The sequence below is a fragment of the Eucyclogobius newberryi genome, unplaced genomic scaffold (assembly GCF_026437365.1).
Source record: "Eucyclogobius newberryi isolate DKJ021-1_F unplaced genomic scaffold, fEucNew1.0.hap1 SCAF_2, whole genome shotgun sequence".
Classification (NCBI taxonomy): domain Eukaryota; kingdom Metazoa; phylum Chordata; class Actinopteri; order Gobiiformes; family Gobiidae; genus Eucyclogobius; species Eucyclogobius newberryi.
Window position 1 is genome coordinate 9786237 of NW_027315834.1, and position 18319 is coordinate 9804555.

Genomic DNA, 18319 nt, shown 5'->3' on the forward strand with positions numbered 1-18319 from the left:
AACCACTCTGCCACCATGCATCCCTCCATCATTATATACTTTTGTAAATAATACATACCAGAGACTAGTCTTGTTTCAGTTGAAGCGGCGTTGCTCTGCAGAGCTGTGATCTTCTCTATTTGTGTTTGCACAAACATTTGTTTGGTGTAGCTTTGGGGCTCATTCCTGTCCATCATTAAAGTTTGCACTTTATTTAAGATCTGGGGGACTTGGTGCTGGTCTTTAATGTTGAAGATGAGATATCTTCCACCACAGCTTTGCCACAGCTCCTGTAAGTCTTTGGACTGCTCCACAAAGTCAGTGAAAGCTCTATCTGAAGGATCTGACTCCACAGTGAACAGAACTATAGTGAAAGGATCAACACGAGGACCCAAAATGTCCTTTAGGAGCTTAAACTCAACCTTGTCTTCATCAGTGAGAGGTTTCAAAGGTAACACCAGGACAAAAGCATGGACACCCTCAGGGTCACACAGAGAAATGCTGTTAAAGCTCTGCTCCATCGCTGTATGATGAGGTGCACTACAGAGAGACGGCATCTCCACAATGGACAGCCACAGCCCAGGCCGCTCTCCCTGACGTTTGATGCACTCAGATGAGACCTTCTCTGCAGATGTTCTCTGTCCTAAAAGGGCATCTGCTACAGAAGTCTTCCCTGATCCTTCCCTCCCACAAATAACTAAATTTAGGGATATTTTTATTTCTTTAGAGAAGCCCTCAGTAACGGTAACTAAGGACCCTTTGTTAGTTTGGACCATGGTCATAATTACCTCCATCAGATCCTTCAGATTTTTGTGAGGCATGCTATAGAATCTTGATTCACAATCCTCAAGAAGTGAGTTAGCAGGGACAGTCATGTGCTCAAAGTGTGTGAAGATTAGAATGGAGTGTTTCAAAGCGTTTGGACCCAACATAGTCAGGGTGAACTTCAGTATTTCTCTGTTGTCTTCAGTGAAGTCAGAAGGCTTCACCAGCAGCAGGAGAACGTTTGGTCCTGGCTGACACAAGGACACGCTTTTCTTCAATTCGTCCCTCACTTCCACAGACTTACTGAAGATGTCTTCAGTTTTTACTACTTTGAGCCGGTGTCCTCTCCATTCCCCATACTCCACTTTTGGATTACTCCTCTGTGTCTTGTCTCCAGTGATAAATTTACTTAAAAGTTTCTTTTTGTCATCACTTTTTCCAAACAATAAAATACGAAGTTCCAAATCTGTGGGAGAAAAACATTTTAATGCACTTGGTGACTTTGGTTGGTCGCTGAGTTGTTTCGTTTCCATCATTAACATTGCAGTACAGAAAACAACCCGTTGTCTGAATTTAAATAGTAATAGTCAAAAATATTATTTTGGGTAAATAAATGTATTTGTGTCTTACTTGTTGGAACATGGCTTGTGTCTGAGACTTGGCTCTTTGTTGGATCCAGTGCTCTCAAACCTTGAAAAACACACACACATTCAAACACTGATATTGAACCAAAACATACAATTGTTTCTAGCGTCTGTTACACGTACCAGCTTTTTGAACCTCTTCCAGAATATGACCTTTTGCCTCCAGTTCCCTGGTGTGAGGAGGAGCAGAGGGATCTTCAAATGCTTCATAGTTCAAGTTACAGCCCTGATTGTCTTTAACTATCTGGCCCAGTCGTGATAACAGCTCTGCAAGTTTAAATTTCTTAACTTCAGTTTCTTCTTCAGTAAAGTTCTTCACCCACATATACCTGTATCTGCATTTTCCAATCATTTTTCCTAAGGGTGTGTCCTCTGTGACCCTTTCTTCTCTGTCTGTGGAGATCAGCACCATTGAATGATCAAACGAGTGTTCATTGAACATCTCGAGCACTTTCTGGAGCCTCTCCTGCTGTTGTGAGGTGAAGTCTTCAGGCTGGAGGACCAGCAGGAGCACATGGGGCCCAGGCGCTGAGGCATCTGCAAACTCTTGTATCTTGGCTTTCAGCTCCTCTTCAGTGGAGTCAGGGTGGAGAAGGTCTGGTGTGTTGATGACGGTTATTTTTTTGTCCTTCAATGGAGCACTGACTTTTGTTGAGCATGATGACTCTGTCCTTAAGTTTAATCTGTCCTTTTGGACCAAGAGGCCCTCCACAAAGCACCTCTGTCTCCAACTGTTCCCCAGAAGAGCAACTCTCAGCTCAGACACTGAAATGAAAATGTAGTATTAGTCTCAAACTTTCACATTGTGTATGGAGGTCACTCTACAGTGCAGGAATCAGAAAAGTGATTGTTTTGAAGATTTAATAAAAGAGACAGCATAATAATTGATGACAGCATGTGTGGATAGCCCTCTCAAGTGTGACATTAAAGTTAATATTGAATCTAATAAAACTATTAACATTAGAGCATTCTAATGTGTATCTGTGGATGATTTTATTTACTGTATTTAGTGTGAGTCCTTAGCTGATGGGGCGGGGGAAAGTTTGAAGATTTACCTGTTTTTAAATCACACGTGTCTTGGGGCTATTTATTTTTGTTTAGTTAAGAATGTTTTTGCAAAGTATTTTCAACAAACTGTGCTTGCCCGTCTAGCAACTCCCACCCAACCCCAAAGTTTCTACTTAAATACCTGTTTTGCTTCTACCCACAGCGACACCCTGTGGCTTCTCCAAACGCTGCATCATTGTCAGGGATTTTGGCTCCTACAGTAAGTTAGTTAGAAATACAGGCAGCACTTTAATAAGATAGAGCCCTAATTTGTGTAATTAATTGGTTGGTGAAGTTAAACTATTTACTCTATTCAGCTGTTTTTACAGGTATGAGAGTTTAACGGGAGACCGGGTTTGTTTTGACCACTTTTGTGTTACTACATGTTATCCAGTAAATATTGATGTACACCCCAAGTCTGCAGCACATTCATAAAAGTCACCACATGCTACTGATTTAAGTTCATTGTTTCTTTGGTCAGAGAGTTCACTCATAATTGAAAAAAGTAAGAGGGCTCTGAAGGCATTGTTTTTTAACAGAGGCTGCAGAATTGTTCATGTTTGCTGCTCCAAGTGTATGAATGACTCATTCAAATGCATCTTTTTGTTTTGACATTTGTTTAATTTGCTGCATAAAGCTGAACCTTAATAATTACTCATTGGCCTTTGGATTTGTTTGGTTTGAGTTAGTTTTTCTGGACAAATCGGCCACTATAATGTGCTTTGGTAGAATTGTAGACATGATTTTTGTAAACATTGGAATGATATGGAAATGTGCAAGGCCTTTTCATATGCGCATAGGTCTGTTCTGATAAACCACTGGAGAACAGGTCAAAAATAATTTTAAAGTGAATTTAACTCATGTTACAAGATTATGAATAAAAGACCTAAATGATCAACTCACGGTCTGGTGGTATAAACTCGTAGCTCCAGCTGCGGGTCAAGGGTGAAACATCTGCAAATGAGACCAGACATTTTTTTAAAACAATCTTCTTTACATTAAGCCTTTTGGTTTTTAGATTTTGACTCACCTTGTAAAGCCATGGTGTCACATCAGGGAGCTAATTTTGAAAAAAAAACAAAAAACAATCAGCTGATTGATTAAAAAAATATATCATATCATTTTGATTTCTTGTGTTGTCTTCATAAATGTATTTCTTTTCTTTAAACTATGTTATAATCATTAAAAAAAAACACGCACGCGCACGCACACACACACACGCACACACACACACGCACACGCACGCACACACACGCACGCACACGCGCACGCACACACACACACACGCACACACGCACGCACACACACACACACACACACACACACACACACACACACACACACACACACACACACACACACACACACACACACACACACACACACACACACACACACAAAACGTTTTCATGTTGTGGAGAGACGGGGTACTACAGAGGTCAGGGTCAGTGCGAGAGAACTATTAAAGCCTGTCCATGATCAGGGGCCCAGGGGTGTCAAACTCATTTTGGGCCACGGGCTGAATTTCGACGCTTAGGCTGGGACACGGGCCGAACATAACGTATAACATTTTTTAAATAAATATAAGAAATAAATAGCTTTGTATAGCCTAGTAATAGTTCTATGTGGAGACTGTTGCACAAATCTGCAACAGGTGAAAGAGTCCATATTCATGCAGCAGCAGGAACAGGAACATGGACTTTTGATGTGATTTCTGATGTGAAATGTTCATATCACAGACATGTTCCTGCTCAAACTCATTATGAGCTCGTTATTTTCATAGTTTGAGCTGATCTCAGTGACAAATGATCCGTGTAGTGACTCAAATGAGTGCATTGAGTTTGTGTTCACAGGCACATTAGTCATGTTCATACTACACTCCTCTGTCTGGGTTTTCACAGGTTCCTCACAGAGCAACATCACAGAAGTATGTTTTCTTGTGGTTAACTCCACATTAGTGCCACTTTTAGCACAGCTCTAACGTCCACAAAACTTTCTCCTTTCTTAGGGGACATCTCTTTCCTCGCTGAGATCTCGTGACGCGCTTCCCCAATTCTTGGCCCTCTGCATTTGCGCCCACACGCAGCACTGATACAAACACGCAAAAGTTTACACAAAATACAACTGATAGGCAGGCCCGGGTCTACGGGGGTGCAAAAGGGTGTTTTTACAACCTTATTTAAAAGTGTTTGCATTTTATTATCATTTCAAGTGCATTAAATAATGACACTTAATGGAATAGTATCGTCTTTAAAACACAGACGCACCCTCATCAGTTTGGTCTAGACCCGGGCCTACTTATAGGATCTACATTAGTCATTTCTGAAAAGCAAGCAAATATAAAAAGCTAATAACAGTGAGCTGAATATTACAAAACAGACAAGTCATATAAACACGTACTAACTATATTTTGTGTCATAGACGTAAATTAGGCTGTATAAACATGTATTTTGTGTTACCTTAGTGAGTTTTCACAGCAGGTCTGCTCCTTAGGAAATGGCTTCTCAAAAGTGAAACTAAAATTGATCAAAACAGCGCACGTGATTGTCTTTTGTTGTTTTTCGTCAACCACAAGGAGGCGCCAAACAATTGGATATCAGATCCGTGCATAAACTTAAACAGCAGCAAGGCTTTTCCCTTGTTCTTCACTTAAGGGCTCTAATAGATCCATGCTCTGAACACATGTAGCTTCCAGAGCATTCACTATGACTTGGCTTGTGATGATGTAGATCCATGAGTCCATAGATACTACAAGGTGCATTAGTTGCGTTATTGCAAACATATTAAATTAAAATAAAATAAGGGAAGAACGTTTACGGGCATATTCAGATCAAAACTTAAATTATTATCTAAATTTAAATTACCCACGTCTTTCCTCTCCCAACTCGTCCCACTTTTAATACAATTACAGGTGGTCATCAATCATAGTTTGGAATAACTTTTAGGGTAAAGTGGATATGCCGGAATAATGTAAGGACTTATTATTGAACTTTTCACCAGTATTTTACACCATTTATTTATTTATATATTTATAATTTATAATTTATTTACCAGAACACCATCTGTAGCACCATTTGGAAGTTTATCAAAGTGTTCTTCCTGTGACCCCCATGGGGACAACACAGGGGCCCCACTGTAAAAGATGCTTGTGATAATTTCAGCAACAGACATTAAAACTGGTTTAATAGTTTAGATTGACTCATGTAATTACATTGTTTTGTTTTTTCCTCATTTCACTAACAACTTTAATTAACAATATAAAAACAGCACTTCCTCCATCTCCTGCTACAAGATTGTAAATAGATTGCTAATCACTGCACACCTTATTGTTCTTATAGGAGAGGAAAAAAGTCTGAATGCGCGTCTGTTTAGCAATACTTCCAATACTTACTTGGAAGAACTGCAGGGGGACACGATTACACGCTTAACCTTTGCAGTTCTAAAGAGTATTCAATACGTTTTCTGTGGATCAACCAATCACAGCCCCTGCCATCACGGCACCGCGACACAAAGTGACTTTAGGACGTAGGAGCAGGAACTCGGCCCGTACACAAGACAAGAGCCACGATTACAACATTTTAGCTATATGTCTTGAAAACAAATTTTAAAATGTATTGTATGATGTAATTGAAGAATCTCAAAATGGTTTTATGACTGGTCGATATATTATTGACAATATTAGACTTGACGTTCTGGATTACTCAGATCTTGTCTCACAAAATAGTTTCATTCTATTCTTAGATTTCAAAAAAACCTTCAATTCAGTAGAGTATCATTTTCTGTTCAAAACTTTTGACATATGAGCGTTTTAAAACATCCATTTGTACCTTATATACTTTTGGAAATAGTTCAATAAAATTATTCAATGGAACAACGCATAGATTCACTTTTGAACGTAGCGTACGCCAAGGATGCTCAATGTCTGCCTTCTTATTCTTATTACCTATACACATTTTAGCCAATTATATTAAATAATAGTAGTCTGAAGGGAATCACCATAGCAGGAAGAGAAATATGCTTGAGCCAACTTGCTGATGATACGCTTTTTTAAGAGATGCTGCTCAGATAGATCACACTCTTAAACTGCTACCTATCAAATCTTGTAGTGCCTTAGAAATATCAGGAATTCCTGTGAAACAAAAAGTAAAATACCTGGGTGTTACCGTCATAAGAGATGAAGACAAAAGACAAAGTGAAAACTTTAATCCACTTGTTCAAAGAATACAGAACAAATGTAATATGTGGATTCAAAGAGACTTATCGATATCGGGTAGAATCTTACTGTCCAAAGAGTAAGGCCTTTCTAGCCTGGTTTATGCAGGCTCTGTCCTTGATGTTTCTATTAACATTTATGGACAAGTGGAAAAAATCTTATTTGACTTCATATGGAAGAAAAAAAGCACATCTTGTTAAATTAAGCGCCGGTGGATTTAATGTTCTAGATTTTCAGACCTTGCACTCTTCTTTCCAAATTAAATGGATAAAAAGATATTTAGTTAACCCAAATTCTTAGTGGAACTTTATTTCAACGCATGTATATGAAGCATTAGCAGGTTTACACTTTATTTTAAGATGTAATTATAGCATCGAAAGTCTTCCAATTCAACTTTCTAACTTTCACAAGCAATTACAGTTACCCTGGTCCTTAGTTCATAAACACAACTTTTCCCCTCACAAATATATGAAATAACAAGGATATTATGTTTTAAACTCAAAATTCTGTTTTTAAAAAAGTGGGTTGACAATGGTATTATTCACTTGCACCAACTATTCAACAGAAACAGCACATCCTATTCCTACAGTGAGTTTCTCGATACTTACAACTGTAACCAATAAGATTCGAGAGGTATGCCTAAAGAATTGGCATGGATGTTACCCTGTGAACAGTATTATTTCTAAACTTAAATGTACCCATATATTTTGGGACTGCTCTTACACTAAGATATTTTGGAATGACATATATTTGTTTGTGAATAGAAAGCTTGATATGAACCTACAACTTGATACAATGCATGTCCTTTTTCGTGTTTTTGAGGAAAATATTACTGTTCAAAAAATATATACACTTAAGCCTGATCTTAATGCTGCCTAAATGCCATATTCATTGCTCAAAATTCTCAAACCAGAAACTGAAATGTATAGTATTTGAATCTCTTTTGTCCTCTTCTGTAAATTCCCTTAATTATTGCACTAACCTCAAAGCTGTGAAGACCAAAACGCTTTGTATTGAATTTGTGAAGTAACTGTAACTGTAACTGCAACTGTATTAAGCCTCTTGCAATGTTATTGTTTATCATTGTACATTTGAATAAAAAAAAAAAAAAGACAAGAGCCACAAGCTTTCTGATTGGCTGCTGTGTGCATCGGGGAGGTGTGCGTGGAGTTGTCTTTCCACATCCCATGTCTTTAAGAAGAAGAAAAAACTATACGAAATAAATAGCTTTAAATAGTCTAGTAAAAGTTATTGATGGACACTGTTGCACAGAGTTGTCAACCGATCACCACCTGGTGGTGAGTTGGATCCGCTGGCGGAGGAGGAAGCCGGACAGACTTGGCAGACCCAAGCGCATTGTAAGGGTCTGTTGGGAACGTCTAGTGGAGCCCTCTGTCAGTAGGGTATTCAACTCGCACCTCCGGGAGAGCTTCTCCCATGTCCCGGGGGAGGTTGGGGACATTGAGTCCGAGTGGACCATGTTCTCCGCCTCCATTGTTGATGCGGCTGCTCGGAGCTGTGGTCGCAAGGTCTCCGGTGCCTGTCGTGGCGGCAACCCCCGAACCCGGTGGTGGACACCGGAAGTAAGGGATGCCGTCAGACTGAAGAAGGAGGCCTCTCAGGCCACTCTGGCTTGTAGGTCTCCGGAGGTCATCGACGGGTATCGGCAGGCCAAGCGAGCCGCGGCAGAGGCAAAAACCCGGGCCAGGCCATGGAGGAGGACTATCGGTCGGCACCAAAGAAATTCTGGCAAACCGTCCGGCGCCTCAGGAGGGGGAAGCAGTGTCTCACAAACACTGTTTACGGTGCGGGTGGAGGCCTGCTGACCTCGACTGGGGATGTCGTCGGACGGTGGAAGGAATACTTTGAGGATCTCCTTAATCCCTCAGTCACGTCTTCCGAAGAGGAAGTAGAGACCGGGGACTCGGAGGCTGGCTCATCCATCACCCAAGCTGAAGTCACTGAGGTTGTTCGCAAACTCCTCGGTGGCAGGGCTCCGGGGGTGGATGAGATCCGCCCTGAGTACCTAAAGTATCTGGATGTTGTACGACTGTCTTGGTTGACACGTCTCTGCAACATCGCGTGGCGTTCGGGGACCGTGCCTCTGGACTGGCAGACCGGGGTGGTGGTCCCTCTGTTCAAGAAGGGGGACCGGAGGGTGTGTTCCAACTACAGAGGGATCACACTCCTCAGCCTCCCGGGTAAGGTCTATTCCAAGGTACTGGAGAGGAGAATCCGACCGATAGTCGAACCTCGGATTCAAGGGGAGAAGAGTGGTTTTCGTCCCGGTCGTGGAACACTGGACAAGCTCTATACTCCCCATCGGGTGCTCGAGGGTTCATGGGAACCCTCACCTATGGGCATGAGCTTTGGGTAGTGACCGAAAGAACAAGATCGCGGATACAAGCGGTCGAAATGAGTTTCCTCCGCCGTGTGGCTGGGCGCTCCCTTAGAGATAAGGTGAGGAGCTCGGCCACACGGGGGGAGCTCGGAGTAGAGCCGCTGCTCCTCCACGTCGAGAGGAGCCAGCTGAGGTGGCTCGGGCATCTGTTCCGGATGCCTCCTGGGCGCCTCCCTCGGGAGGTGTTTCAGGCATGTCCCACCGGGAAGAGGCCCCGGGGAAGACCCAGGACACGCTGGAGAGACTATGTCTCTCGGCTGGCCTGGGAACGCCTCGGGATCCCCCCGGAGGAGTTAGAGGAAGTGTCTGAGGAGAAGGAAGTCTGGGAGTCCCTGCTCAGACTGCTGCCCCCGCGACCCGGCCCCGGATAAAGCGGCAGAAGATGGATGGATGGACTGTTGCACAGATCTGCTGGAAGTGAAAGACTGAGTCCATATTCATGCATCAGCAGCAGGAATATGGACTTATGACTTGGGTTTTGACAATTCTCTTTTAAAAGCTGAAGGTAAATTCACTAAAAATAAGTTTTAAGGATTAGTAATTAAGAAAGAATGTTCTGGCAGAATCCATATAAAAGTCCTGTAAATTTTTCATTTTATTTTACAGTAATTTTTTGCTTGTGGGTTTGGAGTACAAACTGACCCTGCTGCATGATTGATTTGTCTGGAAATAAGAGGGTTACAGCTTTATTTTATGTACAGCATATCAAGCAGCTTGAGAGTTCCCTTTTATAAAATAGTGGGACATATAGAATAAAGAAAGAAAAAGTCCAACGTCCCACGTGTGCGGGATGCGTTAAGCATAAGGTATGTTCACAGGCCGGATTAAAAGGTCTGGGGGTCTGTTTGACACCGGTGGTCTACAGTTTAAAGAGCATCTCTCCAAAGCAGCCATGTTTGGTAAGAAGATAGCAAAAGGACATTGAATCAACGTACATGTTGCACATCCCAGCCAGCATGGAAATGGCGTTGATATCTGCACATTGAAACAACGTCAGAGCAACTCGAATTTGCTACGTTAAAACAATGTTGAATTTTCAACTCTTTATTAACATTGATTCAACGTCTTTTATATTGAAATTGAATTGATTTTACATTGAAATAATGTTATTTCTAAAGAGATTCACACAGCACCATTTAGACTCATTTATTTTCAGATTAAGTACACAAAGTGATTCAAACATAGTGCTATACAAAACAAGAACAGCCACAATGCAGTAATTTACCATTAAATCACATTATAATTACACTTAGAGAAGAGTGCATATAAAATAATTTTAGTCACATGCACAATTAAATAGCTGCATAAAACTGAAACTGATTTAGTATCAGAATAATCACAAACTAGGAACTTGTTTCATCGATAAGAGACACCATGAAACAAACAGTAATAATAGCAAAAATATAAATTAGGATAAAGTAATTTATGCATAGACAATAAGGTGTTACAAAAAAAAATAGATTAAACACTTTAACTTCGTTGTATGGTCATACACTTGAACTGCCAAATTATTATTATGGTGAATATCTATGGTTATAACTGTAAAAATGACAATGACAAACTTCACAACTCAAATGTATCCAAATGCTTCTGTTGTAATCGGTGGAGACTATGGTGCTGTGAAGATGAAGTAAAAGATAGATGGTGAGAGAAGTTCCCAAATAGTAAATGTTATACTTGGAGCGATAGTGAAGGCAGTCACATCTAGATTACCAGCTTGTCTGAAAAATGTACTGACAGTATCATGGCGGATAGTTTGTCAACCCCCTTAATTGACCATTAAGCTGTATCTATAAATATCAATTTATCCTCAGTTTTTGGTGACGTGGACTCCTCTTACTGGACACTGAACAGTTCTCTTTTAAAACACAGGATTGTAAAACAAGAATTGTCAAGATTAATTACACTCTATTACCAGAAGACGCAACAGGAGGAATTGTTTGGTAAAAACTGGGAACTCCTCAAATTTGAAGTGGGTGTGTATCTACAGTAGTGAATATATAAGAATATACAGTAGTGATCTGGCAAACTATGAAGAGAGTGTGATTTTAGAAAAACGGCACCAGAAAATATAAATGTCAATGAACTTCAAAAAAAAATTAGACGAGATTTATGAACTAAATTAATGACATAATAATTCTATGGAGCTAAGTAATAATTAATGCAATGAAGAGCATTTCTACAATAGTGTGCATAGCAAAATAATCTCAATAAAAAGCACACATATTAATCCACATTATAAAATGGAACACCATCCTTCTTCAGGCAACATCTTCTTCTTTATGTCATTCATTTCCTGTTGGTGTTTCAACTTGAGCTGCTCGACATTCACTCCACTCTTTCCAGCTTTCTTCATCAACTCTTCCATCTCCTCCTTCTGTTTCTGCTCCAAATCTTTGATTCTTTGCTTCTGCTCTTCCTCGTGCTTCTTTAAGAGTGTCTGTGTGAATGTATTCATTTCTTGAACATGCTTTTGTTCTAGTTCCTCCATTTGCTCCTCCAGTTCTTGTCTTTGCTGGCTCCACAAGTCGATCTTTAGCTGTTTCAGTTGTTTTTCGTGTTTCTTTGTATCCAGATCGCTCATCTCTTGTACTTGTTTTAGCTTCAGCTTCTTAGTTTCTTCTTTTTCTTTTTGTTTAAACTTCTCCTCAATGTCGTTCTTACATTTGATCAGTTCCTGTTGATGTTTATTCTGTAGTTCTCTGATTTTAGTGCTGTTTTCCTTCTTCTCCTTTAAAACCAGAATGGCCAGATCAATCATCTGACTCTTGTGTGTCTTGTGCTGCTCCTCCATTTTGCTGTTCAAAGTAGTTTCTTTGTGTGAAGCTAGTTTTTGAAAGCTTTCATATTCTTCTTGCCCTTGTTGAATTTCCTCCTTTAAACCAGTAACATCTTGCAAGTGTTTTTCTATCAGAGCTGCAAAGTCGATCTCCTTCTTGCGTTTAAAGTCGTTAAACTCTTCTGCCTTCTTGCGGGCCTCATCCTCATACGTCCTCTTCAGCTCCTCCACTTGATTGTCATGTCTCTTCTGTAACTCCTTCCTCTGCTTATCTTCTTGTTTGCATCTGTCTTGATCTTCTTCTTCCTTCTTAATTCTGTACATTTCCATTTTGTCCTTGTATTCTTGCTCTAGTTTCTCCAGTCTTGAATGCTCCTCCTGTCGCCTTATTTCGTCCTGCTTGTATCGCTTGCCCCACCATTTTCTCCTCTCCTCTTCCCAGGCCTTCTGATCATTTTCCATTTGATCTTTGTTCTCCTGCAGTTTTTTGTCAAAACTCTTTATCGAATTCACCTCTAACTCTTGTAGCTTCCGTTCATACTCCTGTCGTTTAGCTTCATCTTTCTCTTTCCTCTGCCGGTCTTCTTCCTCTCTCTGGTTCTGCTCTTCTGTTCTTAGAGAACGCTCCCTTTTTATATTAACCTCCAGTTCTTTGAGTTCTTTGTCTCTCTCTTGACGTTCTCTCTCAATTTCTTTTGACTGTTTTTCCATTCTCCGTTTGATCTCTTGCATTTCCAGTTCATATTTTTCCTCCATGTTTTCCATCTCTCTTCTCAGCTCTTGTTCTTGTTCCTTTAACAATCTTTGTGTCTCTTTCTGAATGGCGGCTTCAGCCTCTTGGAGCATCTCACTTGTGTAGCAACCTCCACCATTAGCGCTCACCACATCATCAATCTTCTTGATCAGATCCCTCACTTGAATGCATTTTTTTTCTTTGTTCTTGTCCTTGTTATTAAAAATATGACACCTGTTCCCACAGTCAGAGATCAACTTCTTACAAGAATCATCACACTTAGTGTTAATATATTCTTCAAGGGACAGTTCACAATCCTCTAAATCGTCACCACGTGTGAAAAGAACCAGGGTGAACTTTTCTGCATCTTTTCCAAATCCTTTCTTGATCAGATTCAGAGTTTCTTTCTCCTCTGGTGTGAATCTTCCGATTTGCAGAACCACCAGAAACACGTGTGGTCCTGGTGCCAGGAGACTGATGCATTTGAGCATTTCCTCATTGACCTCATAATTAGACATGGTGCTGTCGAACAGACCAGGAGTGTCCACCACCTCCACACGACGACCGTCCACCTCACCTTGTGCCTTCTGACACAGTTTAGTCACAGATGTTTGGCTTAAGTCCCATTTGAACGCTTGACGTCCCAGGATGGTGTTTCCAGAGGAGCTCTTTCCACTGCCCGTCTTTCCTATCAACACAATCCTCAGACCCTCAGCACGCTGTGGGCCCCCTGCAAATGTAGAAAGAGGCTAATTAAACTAAATATCTATGTATCTGTCTATTATGTTACCTATTATTGACTCTCAAATATACTGCAAGGTTTTAAAACAGATAACAATCGGAGTAATTTCATTGTTAAAATATATTATATTTTAACAATGAAATTACTCTGACTTGTTTTAGATGATCAAGTTTACTTCATGATGCATCCATAGGTATATTCATTAATTAATCATTTCATTCATTGCTTGTTCCCGTTTTGGGGCCTATCTCACTGACTTTGGGCCTTAGGCGGGGTACACATTGGACAGGGGCTTGTCACAAGGTGACTCTCACATTCATTCACTACTACTTAACACCCGGAAAGAACCCGGGAAGAACATGCAGACTCCGGCCAGTGAGATCATGTGAATCGAACCCATGATCTCTTTATTGGGGAGCGAGAGCACTAACCACTCTGCCACCATGCATCCCTCCATCATTATATACTTTTGTAAATAATACATACCAGAGAATAGTCTTGTTTCAGTTGAAGCGGCGTTGCTCTGCAGAGCTGTGATCTTCTCTATTTGTGTTTGCACAAACATTTGTTTGGTGTAGCTTTGGGGCTCATTCTTGCCCATCGTTAAAGTTTGCACTTTATTTAAGATCTGGGGGACTTGGTGCTGGTCTTTAATGTTGAAGATGAGATATCTTCCACCACAGCTTTGCCACAGCTCCTGTAAGTCTTTGGACTGCTTCACAAAGTCAGTGAAAGCTCTAGCTGAAGGATCTGACTCCACAGTGAACAGAACTATAGTGAAAGGATCAACACGAGGACCCAAAATGTCCTTTAGGAGCTTAAACTCAACCTTGTCTTCATCAGTGAGAGGTTTCAAAGGTAACACCAGGACAAAAGCATGGACACCCTCAGGGTCACACAGAGAAATGCTGTTAAAGCTCTGCTCCATCGCTGTATGATGAGGTGCACTACAGAGAGACGGCATCTCCACAATGGACAGCCACAGCCCAGGCCGCTCTCCCTGACGTTTGATGCACTCAGATGAGACCTTCTCTGCAGATGTTCTCTGTCCTAAAAGGGCATCTGCTACAGAAGTCTTCCCTGATCCTTCCCTCCCACAAATAACTCAATTTAGGGATATTTTTATTTCTTTAGAGAAGCCCTCAGTAACGGTAACAAAGGACCCTTTGTTAGTTTGGACCATGGTCATAATTACCTCCATCAGATCATTCAGATTTTTGTTAGGCATGCCATAGAATCTTGATTCACAATCCTCAAGAAGTGAGTTAACAGGGACAGTCATTTCAGTCATTTGCTCAAAGTGTGTGAAGATTAGAATGGAGTGTTTCAAAGCGTTTGGACCCAACATAGACAGGGTGAACTTCAGTATTTCTCTGTTGTCTTCAGTGAAGTCAGAAGGCTTCACCAGCAGCAGGAGAACGTTTGGTCCTGGCTGACACGAAGACACGCTTTTCTTCAATTCGTCTCTCACTTCCACAGACTTACTGAAGATGTCTTCAGTTTTTACTACTTTGAGCAGGTGTCCTCTCCATTGCCCATACTCCACTTTTGGATTACTCATCCATGTCTCTTTTCCAGTGATAAATTGACATAAAACTTTCTTTTTGTCATTGCTTTTTCCAAACAATAAAATACGAAGTTCCAAATCTGTGGGAGAAAAACATTTTAATGCACTTGGTGACTTTGGTTGGTCGCTGGAGAGGTCGACCAATTCACTAAACTATGTTTGTCGTTGGTGTTGATGTTTTTTACATAATTAGGGTCAACATTGAAGCGAAGAACACAAACCAAGTCTGAATTTAAATAGTAATAGTCAATAATATTATTTTGGGTAAATAAATGTATTTGTGTCTTACTTGTTGGAACATGGCTTGTGTCTGAGACTTGGCTCTTTTTTGGATCCAGTGCTCTCAAACCTTGAAAAACACACACACATTCAAACACTGATATTGAACCAAAACATACAATTGTTTCTAGCGTCTGTTACACGTACCAGCTTTTTGAACCTCTTCCAGAATATGACCTTTTGCCTCCAGTTCCCTGGTGTGAGGAGGAGCAGAGGGATCTTCAAATGCTTCATAGTTCAAATTACAGCCCTGATTCTCTTTAACTATCTGGCCCAGTCGTGATAACAGCTCTGCAAGTTTAAACTTCTTAACTTCAGTTTCTTCTTCAGTAAAGTTCTTCACCCACATATACCTGTATCTGCATTTTCCAATCATTTTTCCTAAGGGTGTGTCCTCTGTGACCCTTTCTTCTCTGTCTGTGGAGATCAGCACCATTGAATGATCAAACGAGTGTTCATTGAACATCTCGAGCACTTTCTGGAGCCTCTCCTGCTGTTGTGAGGTGAAGTCTTCAGGCTGGAGGACCAGCAGGAGCACATGGGGCCCAGGCGCTGAGGCATCTGCAAACTCTTGTATCTTGGCTTTCAGCTCCTCTTCAGTGGAGTCAGGGTGGAGAAGGTCTGGTGTGTTGATGACTGTTATATTTTTGTCCTTCAATGGAGCACTGACTTTTGTTGAGCATGATGACTCTGTCCTTAAGTTTAATCTGTCCTTTTGGACCAAGAGGCCCTCCACAAAGCACCTCTGTCTCCAACTGTTCCCCAGAAGAGCTACTCTCAGCTCAGACACTGAAATGAAAATGTAATATTAGTCTCTTTCACATTTGTGTATGGAGGTCACTCTACACTGCAAGGATGGGAAAAGTGAGAGTTAGCATATTTTCAAAATATATTAAAAGAGACTGCATCACAGCATGGGTGGATAGCCCCCTCTAGTGTGACATCAAAGTTAAACGTTTGTCCCTTTTTATAGGCAATTGTGTATATGTGTGTGCTTTTATTTACTGTATGTGATACCTTGGCTGATTGACCTCTAAAGATCCCAACATCACAACCTACTTCGGGGCAGTCCACTGCGATGAGGAATTAATCACACACATGTCTTGGAACTACTTGCCTTTGGGTAGTTGTGAATTTATTTTTCCAATGTTTTGGCAAAGTTATGTTTTGTTTTTTTATTTTGGATATTGATTATTCGTTGTCAGTTAATGTATTTAAATTAATTGTTTCTTTGGTCAGAGGGTTCACTCATAATTGTCTCGAAGTAAGAGGGCTCTGAAGGCATTGAGGGCTTATCTTTTTTTTACCAGTGAGACAGAGAGGCTGCAGAAATGTTAGTTTGCTGCTCCTAGTGTCAAATAGACCCGCTCAAATGCATCTTTTTGTTTGGACATTTGCTTAGTTTGAAATGTTAAGCAGAAGGTGTCGAGAGCTAGATCTCAGTACAATACGCGTCTGAAGCAGCAGTTCTCAAACAACAACCTCTGTGCGGAGTGGGCTCTGGCTTCTCTCCAACTACAAGCCCAGAGCCCCCCCTTCTGCAGATGACAGAAAACTGGCCCAGCAACTCAACTCCTCCTACTGTAGATTTGACACCCCCTCCTCCACTGTGGCCACCTCTGCCAACCGAACCCCGGTCCCCCCCAACTCCCCCACCCCTCTCACATTTCAGGAACAGGATGTGTTCAGACTATTTCGGAAATCCAACCCTCGAAAAGCAGCTGGACCAGACGGTGTCACCCCGGCCACCTTAAGACACTGTGCAGGCAAGCTGGCCCCTGTCTTCACTGGCATTTTTAACACCTCCCTGGAGTCATGCCTTGTCCCAGCCTGCATCAAGTCGTCCATCACTGTCCCTGTCCCCAAGGTGCCCCGGATCACTGGACTTAATGACAACAGACCTGTGGCGCTGACGTCTGTTGTCATGAAGTAATTTGAGCGCCTGGTCCTCCCCCACCTCAAGTCATTCACCTCCCCCCGGCTGGACCCCCTGCAGCGCCTACAGCGCCAACAGGTCTGTGGACGACGCAATCAACCTGGCACTCCACTTCACCCTGCAGCTTCTGGACTCCCCGGGAACCTATGCCAGGATCCTGTTTGTGGACTTCAGCTCTGCATTCAACACCATCTTCCCTGCTCTGCTCCAGGACAAGCTCTCTCAGCTCAACGTGCCTGACTCCACCTGCAGGTGGATCACTGACTTCTTGACGGATCGGAGGCAGTGCGTGTGGCTGGGGAATAATGTCTCAGACACGCGGACTATCAGCACAGGAGCTCCACAGGGCTGTGTACTTTCTCCCCTGCTCTTCTCCCTGTACACAAACTGCTGCACCTCCAGCCACGACTCTGTAAAACAAATTAAGTTTGCAGATGACACCACCCTCATTGGGCTCATCTCGGACGAGGGTGAGTCTGTCTACAGGAGGGAGGTGGAGGAGGAGGTGTCCTGGTGCAGCGGTAACAACCTGGAGTTCAATGCCCAGAAAACAGTGGAGATGATCGTGGACTTCAGGAAAGTCAAAGCCCCCCAGCCCCACCTCACCATCTCGGACTCCCCCATCTCCCGGGCGCAGAGCAGCAGTTTAAGACGCTCCTCTGTCGCTGAACTCTCGCCCGTTCTGTTACATGTGAAGTGTTCAGATTCAAGACAGATAGAGACTGTGTGTGTCCCTCGTGTTCCTCGTACAAATAATGCCAAAAAGTCACATCTCAGAAAAAATATTTCAGGCGTCAGACCAAATAACTTAAGGAAAATAACAATCACAAATGACACAAATATACAAATGAATAAACACGTAAAATGTGGACTGCTAAACATTAGAGCAATTTCCTCCAAATCGCTCTTAGTTAATGAATTAATTAGTGACTATAACATAGATCTTCTAGCTCTAACTGAAACATGGCTTCAACAAGACGACTACGTCAGACTAAATGAGTCCACCCCACCCACCCATGTTAACTTTCAGACCGCCAGGAGCACAAGCCTTATGCTGTCAATCACATGTCCAAATATGAAAAATGAGTTTTGTTCATAGTTATCTACCGACCCCCTGGTCCCTATTCAGAGTTTTTAACAGAGTTTTCTGACTTTATATCAAACTTAGTGTTAGCCTGGGATAAAATAGTTATAGCTGGAGACTTTAATATCCACGTGAACATGAGTGATGACA

The 18319-nt window shown here is 41.7% G+C and overlaps 1 protein-coding gene across 1 annotated transcript in view; it reads right to left on the minus strand.

Moving 5' to 3' along the window:
* The window catches only part of LOC140366951 (uncharacterized), a 42442-nt gene extending 27861 nt beyond the window's left edge, over positions 1 to 14581 (minus strand). The window contains exons 1-6 of the mRNA XM_072453213.1: positions 13790 to 14581; positions 11288 to 13291; positions 3339 to 3389; positions 1512 to 2153; positions 1375 to 1434; positions 59 to 1210 (exon numbers count right to left, since the gene is read on the minus strand). Of these exons, the coding sequence (XP_072309314.1) occupies positions 59 to 1210; positions 1375 to 1434; positions 1512 to 2153; positions 3339 to 3389; positions 11288 to 13291; positions 13790 to 14267 (4387 nt within the window). The 5' untranslated portion in view covers positions 14268 to 14581. The remainder of the gene's footprint in view (positions 1 to 58; positions 1211 to 1374; positions 1435 to 1511; positions 2154 to 3338; positions 3390 to 11287; positions 13292 to 13789) is intronic.
* Positions 14582 to 18319: the final 3738 nt, after the last annotated feature.